Source organism: Haliotis cracherodii, unplaced genomic scaffold, assembly GCF_022045235.1.
Source record: "Haliotis cracherodii isolate W230 unplaced genomic scaffold, xgHalCrac1.p SCAF_7, whole genome shotgun sequence".
NCBI classification, from domain to species: domain Eukaryota; kingdom Metazoa; phylum Mollusca; class Gastropoda; order Lepetellida; family Haliotidae; genus Haliotis; species Haliotis cracherodii.
The window spans coordinates 19,590,046-19,615,299 of NW_027266330.1; the positions used below are offsets into that span (position 1 = coordinate 19,590,046).

General features: G+C 42.0%; 2 protein-coding genes across 2 annotated transcripts; both read left to right on the forward strand.

The window, feature by feature from the left end:
• The first annotated feature begins 5,975 nt into the window (after positions 1 to 5,975).
• On the forward strand, positions 5,976 to 7,491 carry LOC139447058 (uncharacterized). Its single transcript, XM_071228213.1, has 3 exons — positions 5,976 to 6,066; positions 6,335 to 6,734; positions 7,080 to 7,491. Exons 1-3 carry the CDS (start codon positions 5,976 to 5,978, stop codon positions 7,489 to 7,491), a joined length of 903 nt encoding a protein of 300 aa, XP_071084314.1.
• Positions 7,492 to 11,996: 4,505 nt separating this feature from the next.
• Positions 11,997 to 25,035, forward strand: LOC139447770 (arylacetamide deacetylase-like). The gene is made up of 7 exons (XM_071229263.1): positions 11,997 to 12,058; positions 16,883 to 17,038; positions 19,484 to 19,591; positions 20,292 to 20,409; positions 20,999 to 21,062; positions 22,345 to 22,466; positions 23,650 to 25,035. The coding sequence occupies exons 2-7, from the start codon at positions 16,889 to 16,891 to the stop codon at positions 24,312 to 24,314; spliced, it is 1,227 nt and encodes a 408-aa protein (XP_071085364.1). The 5' UTR covers positions 11,997 to 12,058; positions 16,883 to 16,888; the 3' UTR covers positions 24,315 to 25,035.
• Positions 25,036 to 25,254: the final 219 nt, after the last annotated feature.

The window sequence follows — 25,254 nt, forward strand, 5'->3', positions numbered from 1 at the left end:
GTTACAGTCGGTCACTTGTCATTCATTGCGGACAATTGTTTTCTACGCTACGCTAGTGATGTAACGTGGCGAAAGACGTGTAGTGCAACTGAAACATTGTTGTCTTCGCTACGCTAGTGATGTAATGCGTAGACAGCGGTGTGGTGCAACTGAAACATTGTTGTCTTCGCTACGCTAGTGATGTAATGTGCCGATAGCGGGGTGGTGCAACTGAAACATTGTTGTCTTCGCTACGCTAGTGATGTAATGTGCCGATAGCGGGGTGGTGCAACTGAAACATTGTTGTCTTCGCTACGCTAGTGATGTAATGTGCCGATAGCGGGGTGGTGCAACTGAAACATTGTTGTCTTCGCTACGCTAGTGATGTAATGTGCCGATAGCGGGGTGGTGCAACTGAAACATTGTTGTCTTCGCTACGCTGGTGAGCTAATGTGCTGACAGCGGGGTGGTGCAACTGAAACATTGTTGTCTTCGCTACGCTGGTGATGTAATGTGCCGATAGCGGGGTGGTGCAACTGAAACATTGTTGTCTAAGCTACGCTAGTGATGAAATGTTCGGACAGCGTTGTAGTTCAACTGAAACATTGTTGCCTAGATGAGTAAGTGAGTGAGTGAGTGAGTGAGTGAGTGAGTGAGCGAGCGAGCGAGTGTGGTTTCAGAGATAGACATGCTGTTGATTTTATTCAGTGCTGTAATGCGAGGGTGAACAGACCTGGATGTGCATTTGTGTAACCTTTTCCGTTCGCTTCATTCATTTGCTCATGTTATCCTGAGTTCACTATGGTCAAGAGGAGGCGACTCTGTTCTAGAGGTTTGCGTGTCCCAGTGACGTCAAGTCAACACATGCGGATGTCTAAAACTTCAGTCATTACACATTTAACGAGTGTCATTCACTTCCATACATGCGGAAATGGCGCCGGATCTGAGTTCCGTCGGGATTACAAACGGACATGTATAGCTTGACCTTCAAAAATGACGCAATGAGTTACATGGTTCCAACCGCAATTAAAAACCCTTTCCAACGAACAATTGATATCAATAATCATCTTTGCCAAGCTGAATTAGCGGAATTTGCAGAGGGTCGCTCAGATGGCCTCACTCTTTAGAGTATCTATTCCTGATTTATATTGATGTTTTACTTATGTCGTGTGAATGACTGTTTAGAGCTGAACGCCCAGGGCGCTGATTTCAACTGTTTTAGAATAGCAATACGTTATTGTCCTTATGAATGTGGGTTTTCGAGAATTTAGACGTTATGTCCCGAGTTACTATCGGTACGGGAGGGTATATTCACACACTCTGCGACCAGCACAGACGTCAAGGTCACTGATAGATTTCTGATATGCTTCGAGCTGTTTCATTATGTGATTACTTCTATAGGGGGGTGGATATCGGTTTCCTATAAGTGTTCAAACTATACAAAGACAAGCCAATGGGAATGGCGATAATTACATTGCATGACACGACCTTATGTTGTTGGTGTAATTAGTATTCGTGGGACTTATCACTGTAGCATACATTTGCTCAAATGGCGTGCAATGTCCTAGTGTTATTACAATCCTGAATACTAATGCTTTACAAACACATCAAAGTGATATGATTGGCTAATCTGACCATACTATATCCGTATTATTGTTTGGTTGATAATACGAAAGATTGGTTGGTTGGTTGGTTGTTTTACGCCGCACAATATTCCAGCTATATGACGGCAGTCATGAGCATCGATCCTCTCAATTTGATTTGAATATAACATGTTTTCAACCATACTGGCACTTCTATGTCAAAACCAAGCTCACATTTGGAATCCGAGAGGTAAAAACCTACAAAAGACGCCTCAATTCATAATCCTGTGACTCTTGGTCATGAAGTTAGGACAAAATCAAAAAGGGACTGGCGGACATCTTGGATTTTGCCAACATGGCCGCCCCAATGAGCCCTGGCCTTGGCGCTCTTCAAAAATGGTTTAAGTATGTTCTGGTCTACACCTGTGCCAAATTTGATGCTTGTAGACACATCTGCACAATAACTCATAATGGCCCCATAAGGGCCTGGACTGCTATGAATGTGATACAAGGTGTAGGAACCAGAAGACTTAATTCGGGGAGAAACTATTTCCTTAGGGGAGGATCAATTTGAGGTCACTGGATTTGAGTGAGTTCATACAGAATAAGCATAGTGTATATCATTTCTATCATTTCCAGAACGCCATACAAAACACAATATTGATTGCACTTAACAATGCATTGCTGATGTTGTTGACGTTGCACTGGCATTAGTTATATTTTGTTTGTTTGTTTGTGTGTTGGTTAACGCTCAGCAATATTCCAGCTATATGGCGGCGGTCTGTGTAGACACCAAAGGCCCGAGCTCCTGGGATATGATAAGACATGAAAGGAAAGATGACTATTTGGACGTTGAAGTCTTCCCTTTTGACTTATTGTCTTGTGCAGAAATTTTTACACATAGATCTAAATGTAAAACAGATGAGTGCAGGGTAATTGACCATTCTTGAATGATATCAGATCATCAATATACCTGAAACCAAAAACCTCTTTTTCATACTTCTATGTTTGTTTCATCTGATATCATTTAAACAAACAAAACAGTGACTCCTTTGTTACAAAAAGAGTGTATGGCATGATGACGACTCATGAGTGCTTTACATTTGGAGATACTAATCATGCTTCCAAGGTTAAATTTCTCGCCTATAAACAGTACAAGAAGGAGGGCAGATAGATAACCATTTACAAATAATCGTTTCTTTGTAGAACAGCTGTAGATAACCGCCGAGGCATTACCACGTTCAAAGATACATATAAATCTGTTTGCAGTCATCATATGAAATCATACCTTTGTGTGAAAACATAAATTTTCAAACACGCTTCATTTCTTCCACTATTTACTCCAATTATCACTGCAGTTTATCCCTGTTTGTAAATGTAAAAGAATCCTTGTCTTCATGTTAAAAAAACATTAAACATGATCAAAATGAAGTTTCACACTCCTTGAATCATGGTTCCTAAGGACATAAACAGGGAGCTCAAGGCTGGCGTACAATGAGCAACATTGAACAGAACAGCGTTTAGCACATACAGTGCCGACATCCTTTGAGCAGAATACTCTGTGGTATTTATTGTGACCGTAGTTACAGGACAGTTGTCGATATGGTGTAAGAATCCTCGGACAAAGTCCCATCAATGCAGGCGTTCGTTGCAAAATAAAAACTCACATGACATTGATTCTAGTTCCACTCCATCGTATTCAACATCTGCATGGAGTCTCAAGAAAGAACAAATTTGTCTCTGGTGGAATCAACAACGTGGATGTATTAAAGGCACGGTATGCATATTTGGTTGAGGTGGAAGAAAGGAGTAGAATAATTGCTGGAAGACGAAAGCGCCAGTGGAAAAGGGGGAAAGAATAAACCGTTGATGATTTATGATAAAAAAGGAACCTCCACTCTCTCTAATATAATGAATGGTCTACTTCACACATCTTTCAAAACACATTTTGAATGACTTGACGAGTCAATTTGTAACTTTAGAATGGCGCTATATTAAAAGAGACACTGGTCATGGCATGGGATTGCATCGCAAAATCACGTTGACCGGCGATGTGTCATATTTAGTCAACCAATGAAGATCCATGATAGGTCTTCAGCAATCCATGCTTGCCGTAAAAGGCGACTATGCTTGTGGTACGAGGCGACCAACGGGATCAGACTCGCTGACTTGGTTGATGCATGTCATCGATCCCATTTGCGTGGATTAATGCTCATAATATCAATCACTGGATTGTCTGGTCCAGACTCGCTTAGTTACAGACCGCCGTCATAAAGCTGGAATATTGCTGAGTGCGGCGTTAAACAACAAACAACAACAACAACAACAACAACATATTCAGTAATTAAGATAACCGATGGTTTCGTCGTGCCAGGATCAGAGATGCCTGCTTAGAGCAGGTGACCATTGTCCACATGGAGTGGCCAGCCCGGCCACCAGACCTAAACCCTATCAAACACACGTAGAACGAGTTGTAGAGTGCCCTTTCACGACGCCCAGTGCTTCCGGCAACTCAACAGGGACTCAGCAATGCTGTTTACTGAAGAGTGAAACTATCTTCCCTTGGCAACCATCCAGACACAAATTGTGAGCACGAGACGACGGTATCAGGCTATTATCACATAACATGGCTCACATACGCACTACTGAAGGTTGTTTTTTTACATAGTGATTTTGTTTTGGTCATTTTTACAGGTGATCTGACTGGTTATTGGTCACATGTTGTTTGTTGGCATAATAAGACCGCCTCCGTGGTCTAGTGCGTCCGCCCGGAGGAAGGTCCGGGGTTCGATCGTCATACAATAAGCATCAGTCCGGACTGGTACAAGCAAGCATACATATACATTTGTGCATGCACGTTGCTATATAAGTACAATAATTTTGGACGCGACGTTAGGCCCCATTGCACCTCACCTCACCTCAGGGAAATAATAGCTCTTCAAAGACCAAACAGAGCGGTGCGAGGAACTAGGGGGACGTCAAAGAAATCCGACCAGCTCTTCGAAGTGAATACTGCGCTTCTGTATTAGCATATGCGATTAACCTTACACAGTGTAAATGAACAGATGTCCCCGACAAATACAAGTAACAATGTAATAAGCTCCATGGATCAGACAGAATAATATTAAGACACGGAAAAGCTTCAAAAGGTTTAAAAAAAGTAAATCCAACTAATTTCATAACAGCCATTCTTCAAACCTTAAACGGCATGTACATGCTAAAGTTAACAGCATCGTTGATGGTTTCAAGGAAATGCATCTCTTATCGTCACATATCTGTATATACCAGGATGCCAAGCAGGTTGTGATACTCCCTTACGTAAAAGAACCAAATGACCAGTCTATTGCCTGGAGTCTAGATGGTCAGTCCATTGCCTGGAGTCCAGATGGCTAGTCTATTGCCTGGAGTCCAGATGGCCAGTCTATTGCCTGGAGTTAAGATGGCCAGTCTATTGCCTGAAGTCTAGATGGCCAGGCCTACTTTACTGTATCTGAAGGTGAAAACGAACCCTTGTTTTGATATGACAGACCTAACTGACACCCGAGGAGTGGGACAAAGAGAAAAACCACAATACCATTTTTATTATAGTTTAAAGGGGATTTAATAACATAAACATTGCTCGGTGTCATGCTCTTGAAAGTGTTATACCTTGTTTTAACGATCCAAGCCTAAATTGAATAAATGGACGTCTAAACAGTTAACCTAACAAACAGTTTGCACATGATTCGTGTCGCATTGGCTTAGTTAAGATGTAGTTCCATAGTCAAGCAGGACGATATGTAGGAATGAGTTTCATAATGTGTAAGTTAAGTTGTATACAACAATAAGTCTTATTTCCTTCAGTATCATAGCCCCAAATCTGACACTATCCGTCGTAAATATATCGATAAATACTTCTTTGATAAGCTTCACTCAAATTACAACCGTGTTTATCTTGAAGCTAGAAGTATTGTGTGAATGAACCACAAAATGCCGTCTTTAATAGTCTCTTTCATTATATTGTGAAATTGGATAGGGTTGCGTGACTTACACTGAATATAAATTGGTACGATACACAGTCATTATATTTTGTGTAAAGTCAAGGGGGGCTTGTTGGAGCTAAAGGGGCTCACCTATAAATGGCATACTCTTGTAGATGTTTTACCCGAATAATTATCAACTTTACATATAGAAAGCTGTAACCTTCAATGTATTAAGATTGTTTCACACCGTCACATGCATTACAAGATGGGAACACATTGTTCACAGCTGATGATCCTACTGTTGCAACTCATTCCAAGTCTGTATAGAGAAACTGATGCTTCAAACCAAACAGAAAGGCTTTCCAATGGAATAAGTGACAGTATCGACATTTACTTTGCTCAGTATGCATATTTGGAAGATGTGGGGAAGGACTTGAAATATTTGGAAGAAATGCTAGCGGGAATAACTAACATGACCATCGGAGAGAAAGCAGGGAAAGAACATAGTGAAAATATTGAATATTTCCAAGGGAAAGCAAAAGGTGAATTAGATCTTGTAAACGGTTTTCGGCTAGAAAGTACATATCTATAACATATAAACTACGGTTTGGATCATGTTATTATAACTGTTATCAAAAAGTTATTCCTAAAAGGCAAATAATGTTTATGATTAAGAAGCCTATCAAAACGTACATACATGTATGTAGTAAAAGTTTAAATTCGACTTTGACATACATCAGTTGCATAATGCATATATGTTGTGTATACATACATGCGGATGTTATGTTTAACCCTGACTTGGTATTTCAGGGTTTTCAAAGCGAAAATATGTTGGCACCATCACCAGTTTTGGTGAAGTGGGAACATCAGGAATATGTGCAAGTCGTCAACATCCGGGGATTATGTATGCCATTATTGATGGCCCTGATGACAGAGCTGATGGCTATGACAGCAACATATATGCTTTCGATGCAAATAATGCTTCACTCGTCACCATGATAAGTCTGGATGTTGTAAATGTTGAATGGGAGGATATTGCTTGTGGTCCTTGTGATACAGGTGGTTTGGGACATTGTATTTATGTATCTGATACTGGACGTACAGGAGAAGGTCCTGCTAATCTGATCTACAAGGTACAGGAACCAGAGGAAGTGATACAGGGTCGTAAACTGTCTCTCGGGGAGGACGAAATCGAGGTCATCGGCTTTGAGTAAGTAGGCACATTTTCAACACAGTTAGTATATGCTGATGTATAGTAAAGCAACATAACGCCACAATGCTACCTTGCCAATGCCAAAGATATCTAAAAGTTGTACAATAATTTATCAGATTAATTTATCAGATATAATAGATTAAGAAATAAGTGTTTTCAGTGTGAATAATGACATTTCCAAATCGAAACTGTTTCATCAAAAGAAGGATTAGAATGCTACATTTTAAATGGAAGAACTATTCATTTGCCACAGCACACTTCAAAGGAGTTCAGATATTCAGATACCATGTTGTACAGTGTGTACTCAGACATTTGAGTAAGTGAATATATTTATGTTTACAGAACAAGTTTAGAAAACAGTGAAACACTACTGGTTTCTCCAAATGGTCGACTATATATCATGGATGGTATTGAACATACTGACGGAATGTATGAGATCATTGATGGAGAAACTAAATTCCTCTTTCATGTAGCCTTACCAAAGGAGAGGTTGTATGGAGGGCTGTGTGGTGGAGATATATCTCCTGACGGTAAAGCATTCCTCTTAAAGTCCAGAGAGGATGTCTTCTATTGGTATGTTGAAAAGGAAGAAGACATGGAGTCGGTGCTAACGGATGCCAAGCAGGCTGAGAAACTCCCTTACTTACCAGAACTAAATAGCCAGTCTATTGCCTGGAGTCTAGATGGCCAGTCCTACTTTACTGTATCTGAAGGTGCAAACGAACCCTTGTTTCGATATGACAGACCTACCTGACACCCGAGGGGAGGGACAAAACGAAGCAGTGGGCCACACAACATTACCATGTTCTTTATAGTTCATAGAGGCTTTAATAACATGAAAATTGCTTTTGAAAGTGTTATACTTTGTTTTTAACGATCCAAGCCTAAATTGAATAAATGAACGTCTAAGGGTTTTTCATGTTAATACATACAAGTATTTGTCTGGTTGAATAAGTCTCTTAAAAGTTCTATTCAAGTCATACCTTGAACTGTTTTCCGGAGTGGAATGCGATAAACATATTTATAGATTTTTCACGAAATTGCTTCAAAAAGTTTAACATCGCCAACTGTTTGATTTCACCATATGAGGCCGTAGCCATGGGAAAACAAGGTTGAATATTTCAGAAAGGCTCGTTGATGTTGTTATAGACCACAGTCCTCGTAGTTTAAAATGTTACCGCTGTTTCGCTCTACCCCAGATTGGGCGTTTGTGGCAAATGATGACTTGTCTGAGACAGAAAGTAGCTTTAGACATATAGTCAGACATGTGGTTTGCCCATCCATCCATCCATCCATCGATTCATCCGGAATCCCCACAAGTTTCACATACCTGAGATGCTGTTCGAAGAAACACACCATTTGAAGAACGCACACTGAAGTCCTAGAAGTGGTCACAGAATTGAGCCAAAATACATCAGCAAACATACCACTAAACCAAGGACTTATATAAAAAGGTGGCGACAGTGGACAACACCCACCTGTGTCGGTATGCACGTGACATAGGACAGACCTGCAAATGCGACTGCAACGCCCAGGAGGAACGGCAGAGTACAGCAACACATGGTCGCCTGTAACATAAATAAAGCAGAGTTGAAAACATGTCCAGAATGTACCGAAGACAACCATGTTGTCCAAACGTTTGGCTCAGTGGCAGCGCATTCGTGTGGGTGGTACTTAATAATGAGTCTCCGCTAATGTGCTGTCAGTGGTCCTGTGTATATTTGACAAGATTAGACCTAGATGATCAGATAACGTAAACTGCTGCTTCCGACTACTTACCTTCTTCATCGAACATCCCACAGGGAACATGACAGGGGACTTAGCAGGTCAGTCTTCTTGTCGGAGATAATCGTTGACAACCGGAGCACGTCGTGGTCTGGCATTGTCATTTGGAAGTTAAAAATTTCTGACGATAATTCTAGCGATCAGAACAACGATGGGATACAAAATTTCGTCAACATATCGCTAGCCAGTCAAATGTCCATTCACAATAACCAAATGAGTTGGCCTGTCGTGTGAGATACCGCCCCACACCATCACACTACGGGCCCCACACAGATCACGGTGAAGAAGTGTTGCCCCTGCATACCCCTCGCAGTCCCTGGTGTTGATTTGCCCACACCAATCTTTGCCGCCTATGGTAAAGTATTAGGGTCACGCCCTCCACAGGACGCCTTGTTTTCAGGCGGGCCGCTTGGAGCCTGTTTTTAACGGTGCTGTTAGTGTACAGAATTCTCTGTTGATAACAGGGGCAGATTTGAATATAGTACCCACTCAAATTATTACAGTAAAGTACGGTTATAACGAACTCAAAGGGACTACTTATTTTAGTTCGTTATAACCGTAGTTCGTTATAAGCATATACACAGTATAACTACAGCAAATAGTCGGGGCCAAAAAGTAAGTTCGTTATATCCGTCAGTTCGTTATAAGCGTGTTCGTTATAACCGTAGTTTACTGTAGTTCCCTTATGTTTGGTCGGTAGTACATATCCTTGTCATCGTCCTTCACGTGTATTGACAGTGTGCAGATTGTGTGATAGGACGGTATATATCCATGTCGTCGTTATTTACATCTGCGAAAGCCATACGCGTGTATGTGATTATGTACGTATACATATATAGGAAATTTCTTATCTAGAGTTGATTTAAATGCCACATTTATTTTGAAATATAGAGAACCAATTTGAGCACATTTATCAATCCCTTACCTATTACTTGCCCATGTTGATGGGCTTATCATGAGCAAACATCGCCCTTATCACGATTTGCTCAATTCTTTTCTATCTGTTCGTTTCTTTGAACGAAAGGCTACCAAAGCACGCGTACATAATGCAGAGAATAACATAAAACGTACTGCATAATTTCACCGTCCATACACGGATAAATTATTAGTAAGCAAATATTTAGTTGCTCACTTCATAAAATGTCTTCTGTGTCGCCATGGCAGAAGACCACAGTCGTTAGCGTTTTGTGTGTACTTTGCGGTTCGAATCCCGCTGGTGACACACGTTGTTGTGGAAATTGTTGTATGAGTTGTATGATAAGGGTTTGGTGGAATGTGGGGTTGGATGTGGGCGTGGGGTGGATTTGGGTGGTTGAGGTGGGGATGTGGAGTGGGGTGTGTTTTTGAACTCAATCTCATTAAAATCAGATGTTATTTCTCGCTACCGCTAAACAAAGATCTGAGGACATCCCATTACGGGTCATGTCAGAACGACCTTTCACCCGACCAATCAAAGCGTCGCTTACAAGATCACGAGAGTGACACTCGGAATGTGTTTTCTAATCATGCAACACCGAAAATGTTAACACGGGGTTTTCCGAACGACAGTTAAGGCCCGTTCGACTGATTCTGTCAAAATTATCGTCTTTCTGTCGCTTCCATGGGATAAACATTTGAACGGAGGAGGCGTTGCACTTTACGTGGGAAGCACTGCCATACAATCTCAACCATATATTAGACATTCGGGAATGTTCGTCTGTTCAGTTTTCAAAATTTTAATCGAGAACTGTGCCAACATATCTTTCCATCATAGTCTGAAATGGAAGTCGCCAGGTTGAAACGAGTGCCGTAAAGCTCGAGAAAGCTGCTTTTAATAGGCTGATGTCAACTTTTTGTTGGTCAATTCAGACGTCGGTCAAAGTTCGCGAAAGGACGTTCTGACGTGACCCGTAATGGGATGCGGGATACGACAAGTATGGGTTGCTGAAGACATTTTCTAACCCAGATCTTCACGCTGTTACTAATTATGTTTGTAGACTTAGGCTTTTTCTCTCAGTACATTCATCTTGCGGACAGTCCTTCGACATAACAAGATGTTGATGAAACACTACTGAAACCTCAAGTTCACTGACAAGTTCCTCAACACCTCGGAGATTCTTCCTGACCGTCGGTCGTCTTTCGGGGAATTCTCTACTAACTTACAAAATTTGGTTTAACTTACAAATCAATCAAGAGACAAATCCATTATGGAGACACCACTGCTTCTAAGGCGAAACCCACGGCGTGGTGCTGACAAAGCACTGCCAATGCTCTGACCAAGTAACTGGGCTTCAGACGAGCGAACGTTTTAACCACTAGGCTACCCTAATGCGGCGCTCTAGACGACTGAGACACCTGGAAGCTCCAAGAAGGTAAGCCTTTAATAGTATTGTCAACATTTAGCGATATGTTTCTAATGATTAGTAAATCAGCGTGTGAGTGAATTGGGTTTATATTCCCTTCAGTCGGGGAGCTCTGGGCTATTGAATTGACTATTGAAGTCCGGTTTCCACCCTTGCCGAACTAGGCTGGTTTTATGGAGTTACATTTTGGCTGAACAAACGAGTCTATGCATAGTCCAATCAAAATCGTGCACCGAAATCGAAATCCAGTTCGTAAACTGTCGTGCAGATTTCGGTCGATTGCAAAGCATGTGCACTGCCAACTCGTTCTAAACAGATATTTTCCAAATCTTTTCATGTTTTGTATCAAGGTGCTCACGTGATTTGATGCACTTCGAGATGTAAGACCCGTTTTACGCAATATAGATCTTGATTATCGATCAGATCGTCTTGACTTGTCGCCGCCATTTTGTGTGAAGCAAACGCAAGTGATACGAGAGGTGGAATCTGATTGGTCCATAGGAGAGGCATAGAAGGGACATAACTGGTAATAGCCACTGGTGGCGCTACGATCGAGTCCAGTAATTCCAGCCTAGTTCGGCAAGGGTGGAAACTGGACTTTTAAAGTCAGTTAACTCTCTTGCCTCGGGAAGATTGATACATCCCTTCTCAGAACACAAGTTCACGCATACTCTTGTTTCTTGGATCAATGTTTACAAGTACTGTAAAGATGGTCGGGGCAATACTGAAACAAAGTTAACCATATCACGGCTGTCACAGTCATTGAATGGTTACTACAACTGAACCGGACCCGTTTGCAAGATCCGTCAGTACTTTTATAGTATTAACTTATCACGAATTTGTTGAACCCATAACTGTCACAGTTAACATTTAACAAAGTTAACAACAACGATGATGATCAGCGTACCGTCAAACTACATTCTCAGCTCCCTGTGAAGTGTACGACCCATACACATCGATATGCATCAGTCATATAGCATATGCCCTATCCTAGATGTTATGTCAGGAGAGTTATATGATTTAAGAACTATATGATCTTGTTTCGTCCTGTACTACACACTCCGTGATAACGAGTCCTAATCTCCCTATGCTGCGTGATAAAGCTATTTCATTTACTTATACAAGCGGGCCACAGAGTAACAGCGTGATGATCAAAGTCTACCAACTTCGGCTGTTTGTCACCTGAAGCAACAGGTAATCATTTGTCTCTGTTCACAGGCGTTAAGTTCCTAGTTGCTGTACAGACGTTCTACAAATATGTAATTACCTAAATATTAGGTAAAATACAGGCATAATCTAGGGTAACAGGACTTATAACATGCCACAAACAGAAGTCGAGTTTGTTGGGGGTGTGCTGGTTTGATTCCGTCGCTCATGACATTATCAGTCTAGTGGTAGAGCGTCCGCCCCGAGAGCGGAAGGAGGGTGGTTTGCTACACGACGGCGGCCTGGCGCTTGGCATTCAAGGACTGGTCGGCTCGGAGTCAGTTTACTGTGTGTGAGTGGGATATCCATGTCAAACTGCGGCATGGTATCTCAGTGGGCTAGCTCTGAAATTATTTGTCCGCACTAGCCACACATACACGTACATGCAGTGCAACAGTCTTGAACGCCACGTCAAACCTCACTTCACATGATCTCAACGATATGAACGTGTGTTACTTACTATATCACACCACACCACACAGTATACTGTCGTGTATTATTTTGTAGTGTCTAAATGTAATACTATTTCTGATATTTCATATCATGAGCAAGCAATCGTTTTATTAAATCGATAGAATTATGGGATCAGCAATGTTATCTGATAGGAGATTGACATACATTCAACGGCTCTGAAGCATTGCCTAAACTGCGATATCACACTTATGACACGGGTAAGGTGGGAATGATACACCTCCACACTACGTAATTGTCGATGTCACAGTTATAGCACAACTTAGGTAGAAGTGATACACCTCCACATTACGTACACGAAGTCAGCGATGTCACAGTTATAGCAGGACTAAGGTAGAATAGATACACCTCCACACTACGTACACGAAGTCAGCGATGTCACAGTTATAGCACGACTGAGGTAGAATAGATACACCAGAGTCCTTATTCCACCCAATTTCATAACGCCACCACCTCAACTCGATCGCCTTCAAGAACACATGGCGTGACGTCACGTTCACCTCGACGCCTGTAGACACGTGTACACTGTAAGGGTTGTCTGCATCACTGAAGACGTGGAAATTCTGCCGTCGAGATTGCCCTTCTGGCTTGGCTCCTCACACGGAAGCCGTACATGGATAGACATCGTCGGATACGCATCTGTAGCTGGGGATGCTACGAGCTATGAGAGTTGCTGTCTGGATCCTGTGTCGAGGATGTGTGGTTGTCTTGGAGAGGGCTTTTCACGAGTGGGTCTTTGACGTGGTTATTCTTGAAGACCACTTCATCCGTTTACGTGACTACGTAAACGGTTCCTGCGTCCTTGAACTTTCTAACCCGATGGTATTTCTCATTTTGTAATATGTTAAATGGCCTCAGACCACAGTTACCCCACCACCCTCCTCTCCCTAAGTTTTAGCATGTACCGGAAGGAAAATAGGAGAATATAGTGCCTTTTTGAATGGGCTGTTCAACCTGTGCCATTTTTTAAAGTGACTTATGATGGCTTAAATGATGTGAAAGATATTGATTCCAGCATCTGCATAAAATTCCTCTTCCGGTTTTTGTGATAGCTAAGCAACCGTACTGCACGTGCAACTGCATCATGGTCAGGCCAACAGAAAACACGTAACAAGGGTGTTGCAACGCGTGATGATGGTGGCATTAGTTGTGAGTGAGTGAGTGAGTGAGTATGGTTTTACACCGCTTTTAGCAATATTCCAGCAATATGACGGCGGGGGACATCAGGACATGAGTGAGTGAGTGAGTATGGTTTTACACCGCTTTTAGCAATATTCCAGCAATATCACGGCGGGGGACATCAGGACATGAGTGAGTGAGTGTCACAGTTATAGCACGACTAAGGTAGAATAGATATACCTCCACACTACGTACATGAAGTCAGCGATGTCACAGTTATAGCACGACTAAGGTAGAATAGATACACCTCCACACTACGTACATGAAGTCAGCGATGTCACAGTTATAGCACGAGTAAGGTAGAATAGATACACCTCCACACTACGTACACGAAGTCAGCGATGTCACAGTTATAGCACGACTAAGGTAGAATAGATACACCTCTGCACCGTGTACACGAAGTTTGCGATGACACAGTTATAGCACGACTAAGGTAGAATAGAATCACCTCCACACTACGTACACGAAGTCAGCGATGTCACAGTTATAGCACGACTAAGGTAGAATAGATACACCTCCACACTACGTACACGAAGTCAGCGATGTCACAGTTATAGCACGCCTAAGGTAGAATAGATACACCTCCACACTACGTACACGAAGTCAGCGATGTCACAGTTATAGCAGGACTAAGGTAGAATAGATACACCTCCACACTACATACATGAAGTCAGCGATGTCACAGTTATAGCAGGACTAAGGTAGAATAGATACACCTCCACACTACGTACACGAAGTCAGCGATGTCACAGTTATAGCACGACTAAGGTAGAATAGATACACCTCCACACTACGTACACAAAGTCAGCGATGTCACAGTTATAGCACGAGTAAGGTAGAATAGATACACCCCACCCTGTGTACATGAAGTCAGCGATGTCACAGTTATAGCACGACTAAGGTAGAATAGATACACCCCCACCCTGTGTACATGAAGTCAGCGATGTCACAGTTATAGCACGACTAAGGTAGAATAGATACACCCCACCCTGTGTACATGAAGTCTGCGATGTCACAGTTATAGCACGACTAAGGTAGAATAGATACACCCCCACCCTGTGTACATGAAGTCAGCGATGTCACAGTTATAGCACGACTAAGGTAGAATAGATACACCCCCACACTACGTACACGAAGTCAGCGATGTCACAGTTATAGCACGACTAAGGTAGAATAGATACACCCCACCCTGTGTACATGAAGTCTGCGATGTCACGGTTATAGCACGACTAAGGTAGAATAGATACACTACGTACATGAAGTCAGCGATGTCACTGTGCTATAGCAGGGGGTAAGTTGCCTTCGTAAAGGTGTACCATTACTGGAAAAACTTCAGTGCATTACGTAGGTTACCAGGGCAATAAAAATGGCTCAGTCCTTCTCAAAGCTCTTACATTTTACTTAGATTTAGGTCCTACTTGTGTGTTGATAAATCAAGTTCCTGCAGTAGTCAAGTTGTACACGTTCTACATATTGCGAGCTTAAAATACTCATAAGCAAAACACAAAGAGAAGCGGGAAAAATGACCGTTGTAGGGTTTGTTCGATTAGTGACGGATCCTGCCAGGGTAACACATCCAACCCATTCTGACTAAGATACTGTTACACAAATCTGGCAACATGTGGTCTGGCGGTATCTTTTCGGTGAAAAAAAATATCCTGGTTTCCCGCAGCTTTCAAGGTCACAATCATTTGAGTCCTTATTCCACCCAATTTCATAACGCCACCACCTCAACTCGATCGCCTTCAAGAACACATGGCGTGACGTCACGTTCACCTCGACGCCTGTAGACACGTGTACACTGTAAGGGTTGTCTGCATCACTGAAGACGTGGAAATTCTGCCGTCGAGATTGCCCTTCTGGCTTGGCTCCTCACACGGAAGCCGTACATGGATAGACATCGTCGGATACGCATCTGTAGCTGGGGATGCTACGAGCTATGAGAGTTGCTGTCTGGATCCTGTGTCGAGGATGTGTGGTTGTCTTGGAGAGGGCTTTTCACGAGTGGGTCTTTGACGTGGTTATTCTTGAAGACCACTTCATCCGTTTACGTGACTACGTAAACGGTTCCTGCGTCCTTGAACTTTCTAACCCGATGGTATTTCTCATTTTGTAATATGTTAAATGGCCTCAGACCACAGTTACCCCACCACCCTCCTCTCCCTAAGTTTTAGCATGTACCGGAAGGAAAATAGGAGAATATAGTGCCTTTTTGAATGGGCTGTTCAACCTGTGCCATTTTTTAAAGTGACTTATGATGGCTTAAATGATGTGAAAGATATTGATTCCAGCATCTGCATAAAATTCCTCTTCCGGTTTTTGTGATAGCTAAGCAACCGTACTGCACGTGCAACTGCATCATGGTCAGGCCAACAGAAAACACGTAACAAGGGTGTTGCAACGCGTGATGATGGTGGCATTAGTTGTGAGTGAGTGAGTGAGTGAGTATGGTTTTACACCGCTTTTAGCAATATTCCAGCAATATGACGGCGGGGGACATCAGGACATGAGTGAGTGAGTGAGTATGGTTTTACACCGCTTTTAGCAATATTCCAGCAATATCACGGCGGGGGACTCCAGGGCATTAGTTGTGCTTGCGCGTGACTGATTTATGTTAAGGAAGGTGTTTCTGACAGACAAATATATTAAATAAAACACTTAGTCACAACATAAAACACTAAAACATTAGCCAGGTTTGTGTGTGATTGAACAAGATTTGGTGTTCGGGCGTTTGCCTTTCGCACTGCTTTACTGGATAACCACTTCTGGTGTGTCGGATTTACCTCCAAATACACTACTGATCAAAACGAACTACCTCAGATGTGTGACACCAAAGCTGCACGATACGGTAATTCCGCAAATATAACGTACGTCGGATTTCAGCAAACGTGCATCAATAGTACCGAGAACGATTTGAGAAATGTCATCGGTATTTTTACGGAACTGTAATAATAATGAATAAGGTAAGTAGTTGGAAGCACCCGTTTACGTAATCTGATCAGTTTGGTGCCTGTCTGATCAGTACTGACAGCACATTAGCGGAGACTCATTATTAAGTACCACACACACGAATGCGCTGCCACTGAGCCAAACGTTTGAACAACATGGCTGTCTTCGGTACATTCTGGACATGTTTTCAACTCTGCTTCATTTATGTTACAGGCGACCATGTTTTGCTGTACTCTGCCGTTCGTCCTCGGCCTTGCAGTCGCCTTTGCAGGTCTGTCCTATGTCACGTACATACCGATAAAGGAGGGCGTTGTCGACACTTATCAAGCGAGAGCTATGGCCACGTTTGCAAGAGTTATTGATTTAGTGGTATGTTGATGCATTTTGGCTCAATTCTGTAACTGCTTCAAGGGCTTCGGTGTGAGTTCTTTAAATGGCGTGTTTCGTGGAACAGTATCTCAGTAATATCCCAACATGTTGGGATTCCAGGTAGGAATATAGGTCCCAAGCAATCCATTATTGTTGTAAGAGGCGACCTAATGTATCGGTTGATCCAGATCGGTGACTTGGTTTATGCATGTCATCATATCCCATTTTCATGGATCGATGCTCTTGATCTCAATCACTGGATTGTTTGGTCCAGACTCGATTATATAGTCAGCAGTCATACAGTTGGAATATTGGAGTGAGTGAGTGACTGAGTGTGGTTTTACGCCAGGCGTTGGGCGTGACTTAAGACTGGTAATTTGGTAGCAGTAGATTCACCTGTCAGACAAATTAGGATTCGGATCAATCCAAGCGGACAAGATCCACCAGTTGCAGCTGTGTTTCATAAGTTTATGTACGAAAAAATGGTTATGGCATACAGTAAACTACGTTTACAACGAACACGCTTATGCCGAACTGACGGATATAACGAAATTTTTGGGTCCCGTTAAAAGTTGGTGGTCCACTGACGACAGTGGAGGTACAGATCCCCGCAACATCGCTGGTGTCGTGCAAGAGATTAGCGAAAAAGACAGGCACACCATTGTCAATAAGTCTGGTGTTTTGAACAGCAAGTAGTCAAAGAATCTATTTGATGTATGTGCGGCATCACACAGCACAATGGGAGGCACAGGTGGCCTAGTCGTCTAAGGCGCTGCGATTCGCTGTGCAGAGTTGCGTCTCTTGGGCAAGCCAGAAACCTATGATTGTGGGTTCGAATCCCGGTTCGCCCCGATTATGTTTCTAGGTTTGTCGGCACCATACCCGTGCTCGTGGGTTTCACCGAAGTGGTAAAAGTCTGAGACCTGCATCACTTCGGGCTTTCCTCCCACATCAAGCTGACACGCCGTGATTTAACTGGAATACTGTTAAAAGTGGCGTTAAACCAAACTCACTCACTCACTCACAGCACAATGGACGTTATGTCATCTGACAATGGCATTTCTCTTAGTGTTGTCTATAGAGATAATCTAGTTGCAAGGTTTCATTAAATGCTGTTGTGCTGGCACCAAGAAATACCAAAGCACATTAAAAAGAATCAAAGTTGACATCCAAGTCTCTTTCAATCCTCCGTGTGTATGTGTCTCTGTATGTGAGTGTGTGTGAGTGCGTGTGAGTGCATGTGTGTGTGTGTATGTGTGTCAATCTGTGTGGATGACTGAGTGTATATATCGGTTTCTGTCTCTGTATGTGTGTGTGTGCGTGTCTCTGTATGTGTATCTCCGTGTGTGTATGTGTCTGTGTGTGTATCTCCGTGTGTGTCTGTGTCTGTGTGTGTATCTCCGTGTGTGTCTGTGTCTGTGTCTGTGTGTGAGTGTTTGTATTTATGACTCTGAGTGTATGTATCGATGTCTCTGTCTCTGTATGTGTCTGTGTGTATGTTTCTGTGTGTGTGTGTGTGTGTGTGTGTGTGTGTGTGTGTGTGTGTGTGTGTGTGTGTGTGTGTGTGTGTGTGTGTGTGTGTGTGTGTGTGTGTGTGTGAGTGTGTGTATGTGTCTGCGTGTGTATCTCCGCGGGTGTATGTGTCTGTGTTTGAGTGTGTGTATGTGTCTGTATGTGTGACTTTGAGTGTATGTATCGGTGTCTCGGTCTCTGTATTAGTGCGTGTGTCTCTGTGTGTGTATCTCCGTGTGTGTCTGTGTCTCTGTGTGTTTATCTCCATGAGTGTATGTGTCTGTGTGTGAGTGTGAGTGTGTGTGACACACATGTTTATGTTATGCTCGGAATCGTACAGTGGAGTCTGCTTTTAGTGGAGATTTCTTATGGTTGCGGGCATCTTTGTTGTCCCTTACATATACACATGTAAGTTTCCAACTGTGTTCACCATTGTCCCGTACACATGTAAGTTTCCAATTGTGTTCACCATTGACCCGTACATATACACATGTAAGTTTCCATTTGTGTTCACCATTGTCCCGTACATATACACATGTAAGTTTCCAATTGTGTTCACCGTTGTCCCGTACATATACACATGTAAGTTTCCAATTGTGTTCACCATTGTCCGGTTCGTATACACATGTAAGTTTCCATTTGTGTTCACCATTGTCCCGTACACATGTAAGTTTCCTATTGTGTTCACCATTGTCCGGTACATATACACATGTAAGTTTCCAATTGTGTTCACCATTGTCCCGTACTCATGTAAGTTTCCAACAGTGTTCACCATTGACCCGTACAGATGTAAGTTACCAACTGTGTTCACTATTGTTCCGTACATATACACATGTCTGTTACCACTTGTGTTCACCATTGTCCAGATGTTGGTGTGAAACATGTCACGAACATTTACATTTATGTATTTATTTATTTTTATATTCTTTTAAGAGTGGAGGTGCAGAAAATCTCGGAATTGCGACGTCAGTTAGTGTGATGAGATGGTTTACAACTCTGGCCTCTGACAACAAACCACCTCCTGATACAGATGAATTGAAGGTATTTCACATCTAACTGCACATGAGGTCTTGCTGCGATGTGCGGATCCTTCAGCATGATAGGCCCCCAGGTACTAGAGTTGTTGTGATGAGTTATCGTACCAGAATGTCACTGGTCACTGATAATCCCATCACACTCTGTGGTCAGTAACGGTTATCTTGATACAATGACATTAAAACTGCCATCCACTGTATTGAAAAACGAACATATTTCTTAAACACTGTCTTAACTCATGAAAAACAGAATATAGATCCACTTGAACAAAGCAGATGGGATTGTCTGGTTTGTTTACAGGCCGTCGTCACATGGCAGGGGTACTGCTGTAAGGCGTCAATCAACAAACAAACGCTTACGTTTTATGCAAATTGCGTGGCTGGTGCTACCTGTAGGGAAGGGCATGCTTACCTTTTCGCGAACACCTGGTGTCATCAATGATTTTCAGTGATCCAAACAAAAAATTATCATCGCTATTTTGCTTTTATGCCCCTCGGAATCTGTTTCGGCGGATAATCTGAAGTTGACGTTTTATTTTTAGTTCTGATATTGATGACATTTCACTCAAGTATTCAATGTATGTCAGGGAAATGCATAACAAGATTTGTTGTGTGGGAAGTAATCTGACATCACATGGATGTCAATATCACCTATGCGTTTCTTTATATTTAGGAGTACAGTATATATGTCTGTGTATATTTTTCAGGTTAAAGATTACACATTTGAGGACATGCCGGTAAGACTGTATAGGCCAACGAGAGCCCTGGACCCATCGCCGACTGTGATATATATACATGGTGGGGGGTGGACCATCCTGAGCGTGGGTATGCCAACAAATAGCCACTTGTATTTAGCATATCCATTACTGACCCTGATTGTTAAAATCTATACTTATCGATTAATTTGTAGACTGGTTTATTTATTATTCCTTATGCTTATCCCTGCTATCAATTCGATCTATTGTTCAAGATGTATAACTCTATATTCCCCAAGCAACACAATACCATTCTGTTGGTCCCGAAGACTTGCATTCCCTAATGTTCTACAAAGACAAATTGCATATTCATGTTTGTTTGATGTTCAACGCCGCACTCAGCAATATTCCAGCTATATGACGGCGCTCTGTAAATCATCGAATCTGGACCAGACAATCCAGTGATTGACATAATGAGCATCAATCTACGCAACTGAGATACAATGACATGCATTAACCAAGTCAGCGAGATTGACCACCTGATCCCGTTAGTCGCCTCTTACGACAAGCATAGTCGCGTAATTAATACAAGTACATTCGTTCAAATAGATCCGTTGCTTATTGCAACATGTGAGAATAGTGGTACCGGAGGAAGAGGACGCAAATTTAGGAAAAAGAGAGACAGTTTCATTATTATTGATTGCGGTTTTCCCTTCCAGATAACTACGACGATGTTGTATCAGAATTAGCAGTTAAATCCGGATATACGTTTATTTCCATTGAGTGAGTAAAACCTTATTATAGCTAAAATGGATAGAATTATCATTAAACCGCCCGCACGTTATCAGAAATGAGCGGGCCACTGTAACTTGATAATGCCCTCATATTGCTTGACGACGGGCCATTATCAAGCCCGTTGTTAGGTGACGTCATAGGGTAGAGAAAATGACGTCACGTATTATAGTGACGTCATCTGCTTTGTTCTATGACGTTTCCATATTTGTAAAATATGGTCAGTGACATTCGTGTTGATTGCAGTAGATGTTTCAAAACCGATGTTGTTGTTTCTTTTTATGTGATAACAAATTCCATCTATTTTAGCTATAATAACGGTAACGCTCTATTTCAGGGCATTATCATTAATTTGCAGAAGCCCTCGGTTTTTTCAGTTAATGGAAAACCTCGGGCTTCTACAAATGATAATGCCCTGAAAAATAGCGTTACCCTTATAACAGGAGATGTTTGTAGATTCAATCAGTATTTACTGTCCCTCTCGGTCAACAACATCCAATATCGTTGAATGAACGAACGGTCAGCAACATTGTTGTCTGTCCAGCCGATGAACCTTTGCACTGCCATATCACAGTCCCTTTTGAAAGTGTCCCCCGTGTTGTTTAGGCCACACGCAACACTATTCTCCCTTTATGACGGCGGCCAGTAAATAATTAAAACGAAACCAGACAAAGATGACCCGCCAAACAACAAGATGGGGGCTGCGGGGGATCTATTTTAACCTGGATTCACATCATCAGATGCAGACCGCCTCCGTGGTGTAGTGGTAGAGCGTCCGCCCGGAGAGCGGAAGGTCCGGGGTTCGATCCCCGAACGCTTCATATCAAAAGACGTTAAAACATGCTACTTGTTGTTACCCTGTCTGACGCTCGGCATTAAGGGGCTAAAACAAGGACTCGTCGGCTCGGAGTCAGTATACTGTATCTGAGTGGGGTATTCTTGTTAAACTGCGGCATGGTATCTCAGTGAGCTAGCACTATAAATCAGCATCAGTCCGGACTAATACAAGCATCCACACACACACACGTGCATGCACGTCGCTATATAAGTGCAATAATTTTGGACGCGACGTTAAACCCCATTTCACCTCACCTCACCTCATCAGATGCAAACCACATATCTTACTATGTGTCTTTAAAACCACTTCCTGCCTCGGACAACTCATGACCTATCTGGGTTCCCTTAAGGGAAACAGCAGAAGCCTCATTATAAATACCAGGACTGTGGTCTATAACAACACCAATGAGCCTTTCTAAATTATTCAACCTTCCAGGTATCCCCTTGCTCCGGAGAATCCGTTCCCAGTTCCGTTTGAAACCTGTTTGAAAGCTGCCCTTCACGTGTTCACACATGCAGAGACGTATGGGGTAGACACACAGAAGGTTGCTATTGCAGGTGAAGTACCTACTATTCAAACACATGACATGTATGTCACTCTTGTGATTTGGAATGATGTGAAGGTTTTTTTTTCAAATTATACTGGCTTCATCACTGACAGTGATGTGACGATACTCTGGATGTTTCCTCTTCATGTTATAGTGATGTTGACAAGCTTATTTTAGAAGCACCCACATCATAGGTGAAATTCTGGAGGCCACAGTACATCTAAAAAGTGGAAAAGCTGCTGGTCCTGACCATATTGTGGTTGAAATGATAAAATGCTCCAAATTTGAGATGACGTCAATATATACGAAACAAAATTAACAACCCAGACAACAGATTTTTACATCAGTACTTAATTCCAGGATTATGAGAGATAGGACATGATTCCCGAAACTCCAGCTGGTTTTAGAAAAAACACTCAAACTAAAAGTTATGTATTCAAATATCAAATCATGTGTTCGACGTGGTGACGATGTAAACGATTTCTTTGACTGTCCTTTTGGCTTAGGCAAGGATGTATCTTGAGATTATCATTTAATAACGATAAAACATATATTGTCATTTTTGGAAGAGGGGGTCAGGCGGCAATGAATGAAAGATGTGTTTTCGTTGGTAAATGTGTTAATGTTCTGAGTCAGTATACATATCTTTGTGTACTGTTTACCCATTCAAAGAACTTGAAGAAAAATGTTTCGGATGTAACATCACGTGCAAAGAAGGCCTGAAGTAATGTAATTCCTGTATTTTTAATGAAATTCATTTTTCTTTTGTATGTCGTTATTATTGTGATCTAAGAAACAAGTTTATGCCAAATCGTTATCTGTCAAATTGTCCTGTACATGCTTTTATGTCTCTCTTCGAGAGACGAAGCTGTCATGTTAAAACTGGTTATTTATGTTAAAATGCAATTTCTCTCAGAAAGGAATTATTAAACATTAGTATGTATCCGAATATGCAAAATTACTCTCTTTTGTATATGGACCGGAGGCCTTAAATGCAATAACTATCTTTGACTTTGAATGAGCATGTTTTAACCAACGATAAGCATCGTTCAGAATGTGCGACCAAGACTGAAAAGTATTGGTACATAATAGAACATATGTGGTAGTGTGTTTGCACTGACAGCGTGAACGGTTGTCTTAAAATCCCATCTATGGATGTTCTGTAGGTACATTTTCTCTCATTAATTACACAGGGGACAGTGCCGGTGGCAACCTTGCAGCTGCAGTGGCTCTGAAGCTCTCTGAATTAAAAGACATTCCCAAACTCAGGTTCCAATGGCTCATCTACCCAGCGCTCCAAGCCTTCAGCTTCAAGACACCATCTTACGTTTCCAATGATGATGCAGTAATCTACTTTCTGCAAGGCGAGCACATGGCAGGTTATTGGTGCAACTACCTGGACATCAACACACCAAGCATGCGAAAAGCTTTCACTTCAAACAACCACACTTCCAGGAAGCTAAAGCGCTCCGTCTATGCCTCGTACGTGGACTACGAGCTGTTGCCAACGAAATATCACGGCGATAGCTCAAAACAGACTAATATAGATCATGGCGATGATTACATCTCTAATCAAATTGAGAAGATTATTTTGAATCCTTATTTTGCTCCTTTGATGGCTCCGGATCTTAGTGGAGTGGCTCCAGCGTTTGTGGTAACAGCTGAGTTTGATGTTCTGAGGGATGATGGTCTGATGTATGCTCAGAGGATGAAGGACGCCGGCGTGGACGTGGTTGTCTACAACTCCCCGGGGTCTATTCATGGCTTCATGCTATGGGGCAGTGGCATACCGAAGTATGCAGACACCGATAATACAATAGACATGTTTGTAAAGTATGCAAAGAAACAGTTCAAATGATATGTTACTTAACTGTTGACATTCATTTGGGAAATGAATGCAATAACACGTGACCACTTTTGCTAATCAGAATGCAGGAATAATAGTGAACGCAACGAAAATTTAATTCCAATATAATGTTCCCAATATGTTTAATCAACACAGACATGTTAAACCAATATGAACAATGCGGGTTTCACTCCATTCCTTGTTTTACTTCTTATCCCACGTCGGGCCCAATTCACTGTGCAGAGTTGCGTCCCTTGGGCACGCCAGAAACCAATAAGAGTGAGTTCGAATCCCGGATCGCCCCAATTATGTTTCTAGGTTTCTCAGCACGATACCCGTGTCCGTGGGTTTCACGAAAGTGGTAAACGTCTGAGACCTGCATCAATTTGGGCTTACTTTCTACATTAAGCTGACACGCCCGGAAATTAGAGGCATACTGTTCAAAGCGGCGTTAAATCCTCACTCACTCACCAGAGGTGGTTGTATAGCTTTAGGGAGACTTGGACCAGCAATAAGGACAATTTGCGCACATTCAATGCTAATTTACAATCAATAATATTAGTAGATGTACTGCACCAAAGGAATTAATTTACCGTGTATTAAAATTGTACACGATTACTCTGATGGAAAAACAGGATCCTCTGCTTAATGAAATGGATTAAAACATCAAGCAAACACAAATCTGTTTAGATTTTTTTTATGCCTATTCAATAAAACAGCATCAAATGTTACAGAAAAGAAAATTAAAACGATTTAATATAGATACATATGTTTGGTGTTATTGTTTATTTCCACCAGATGACATATTATTAGATTGTCTCATACTTGCCTGATGTACAGTAAACTACGTTTATAACGAACACGCTTATAACGAAGTGGCGAATATAACGAAGCATTTTTCGTCCCGTCCATTTACTGTATATATGTATATATAACGAACTATTGTTATAAC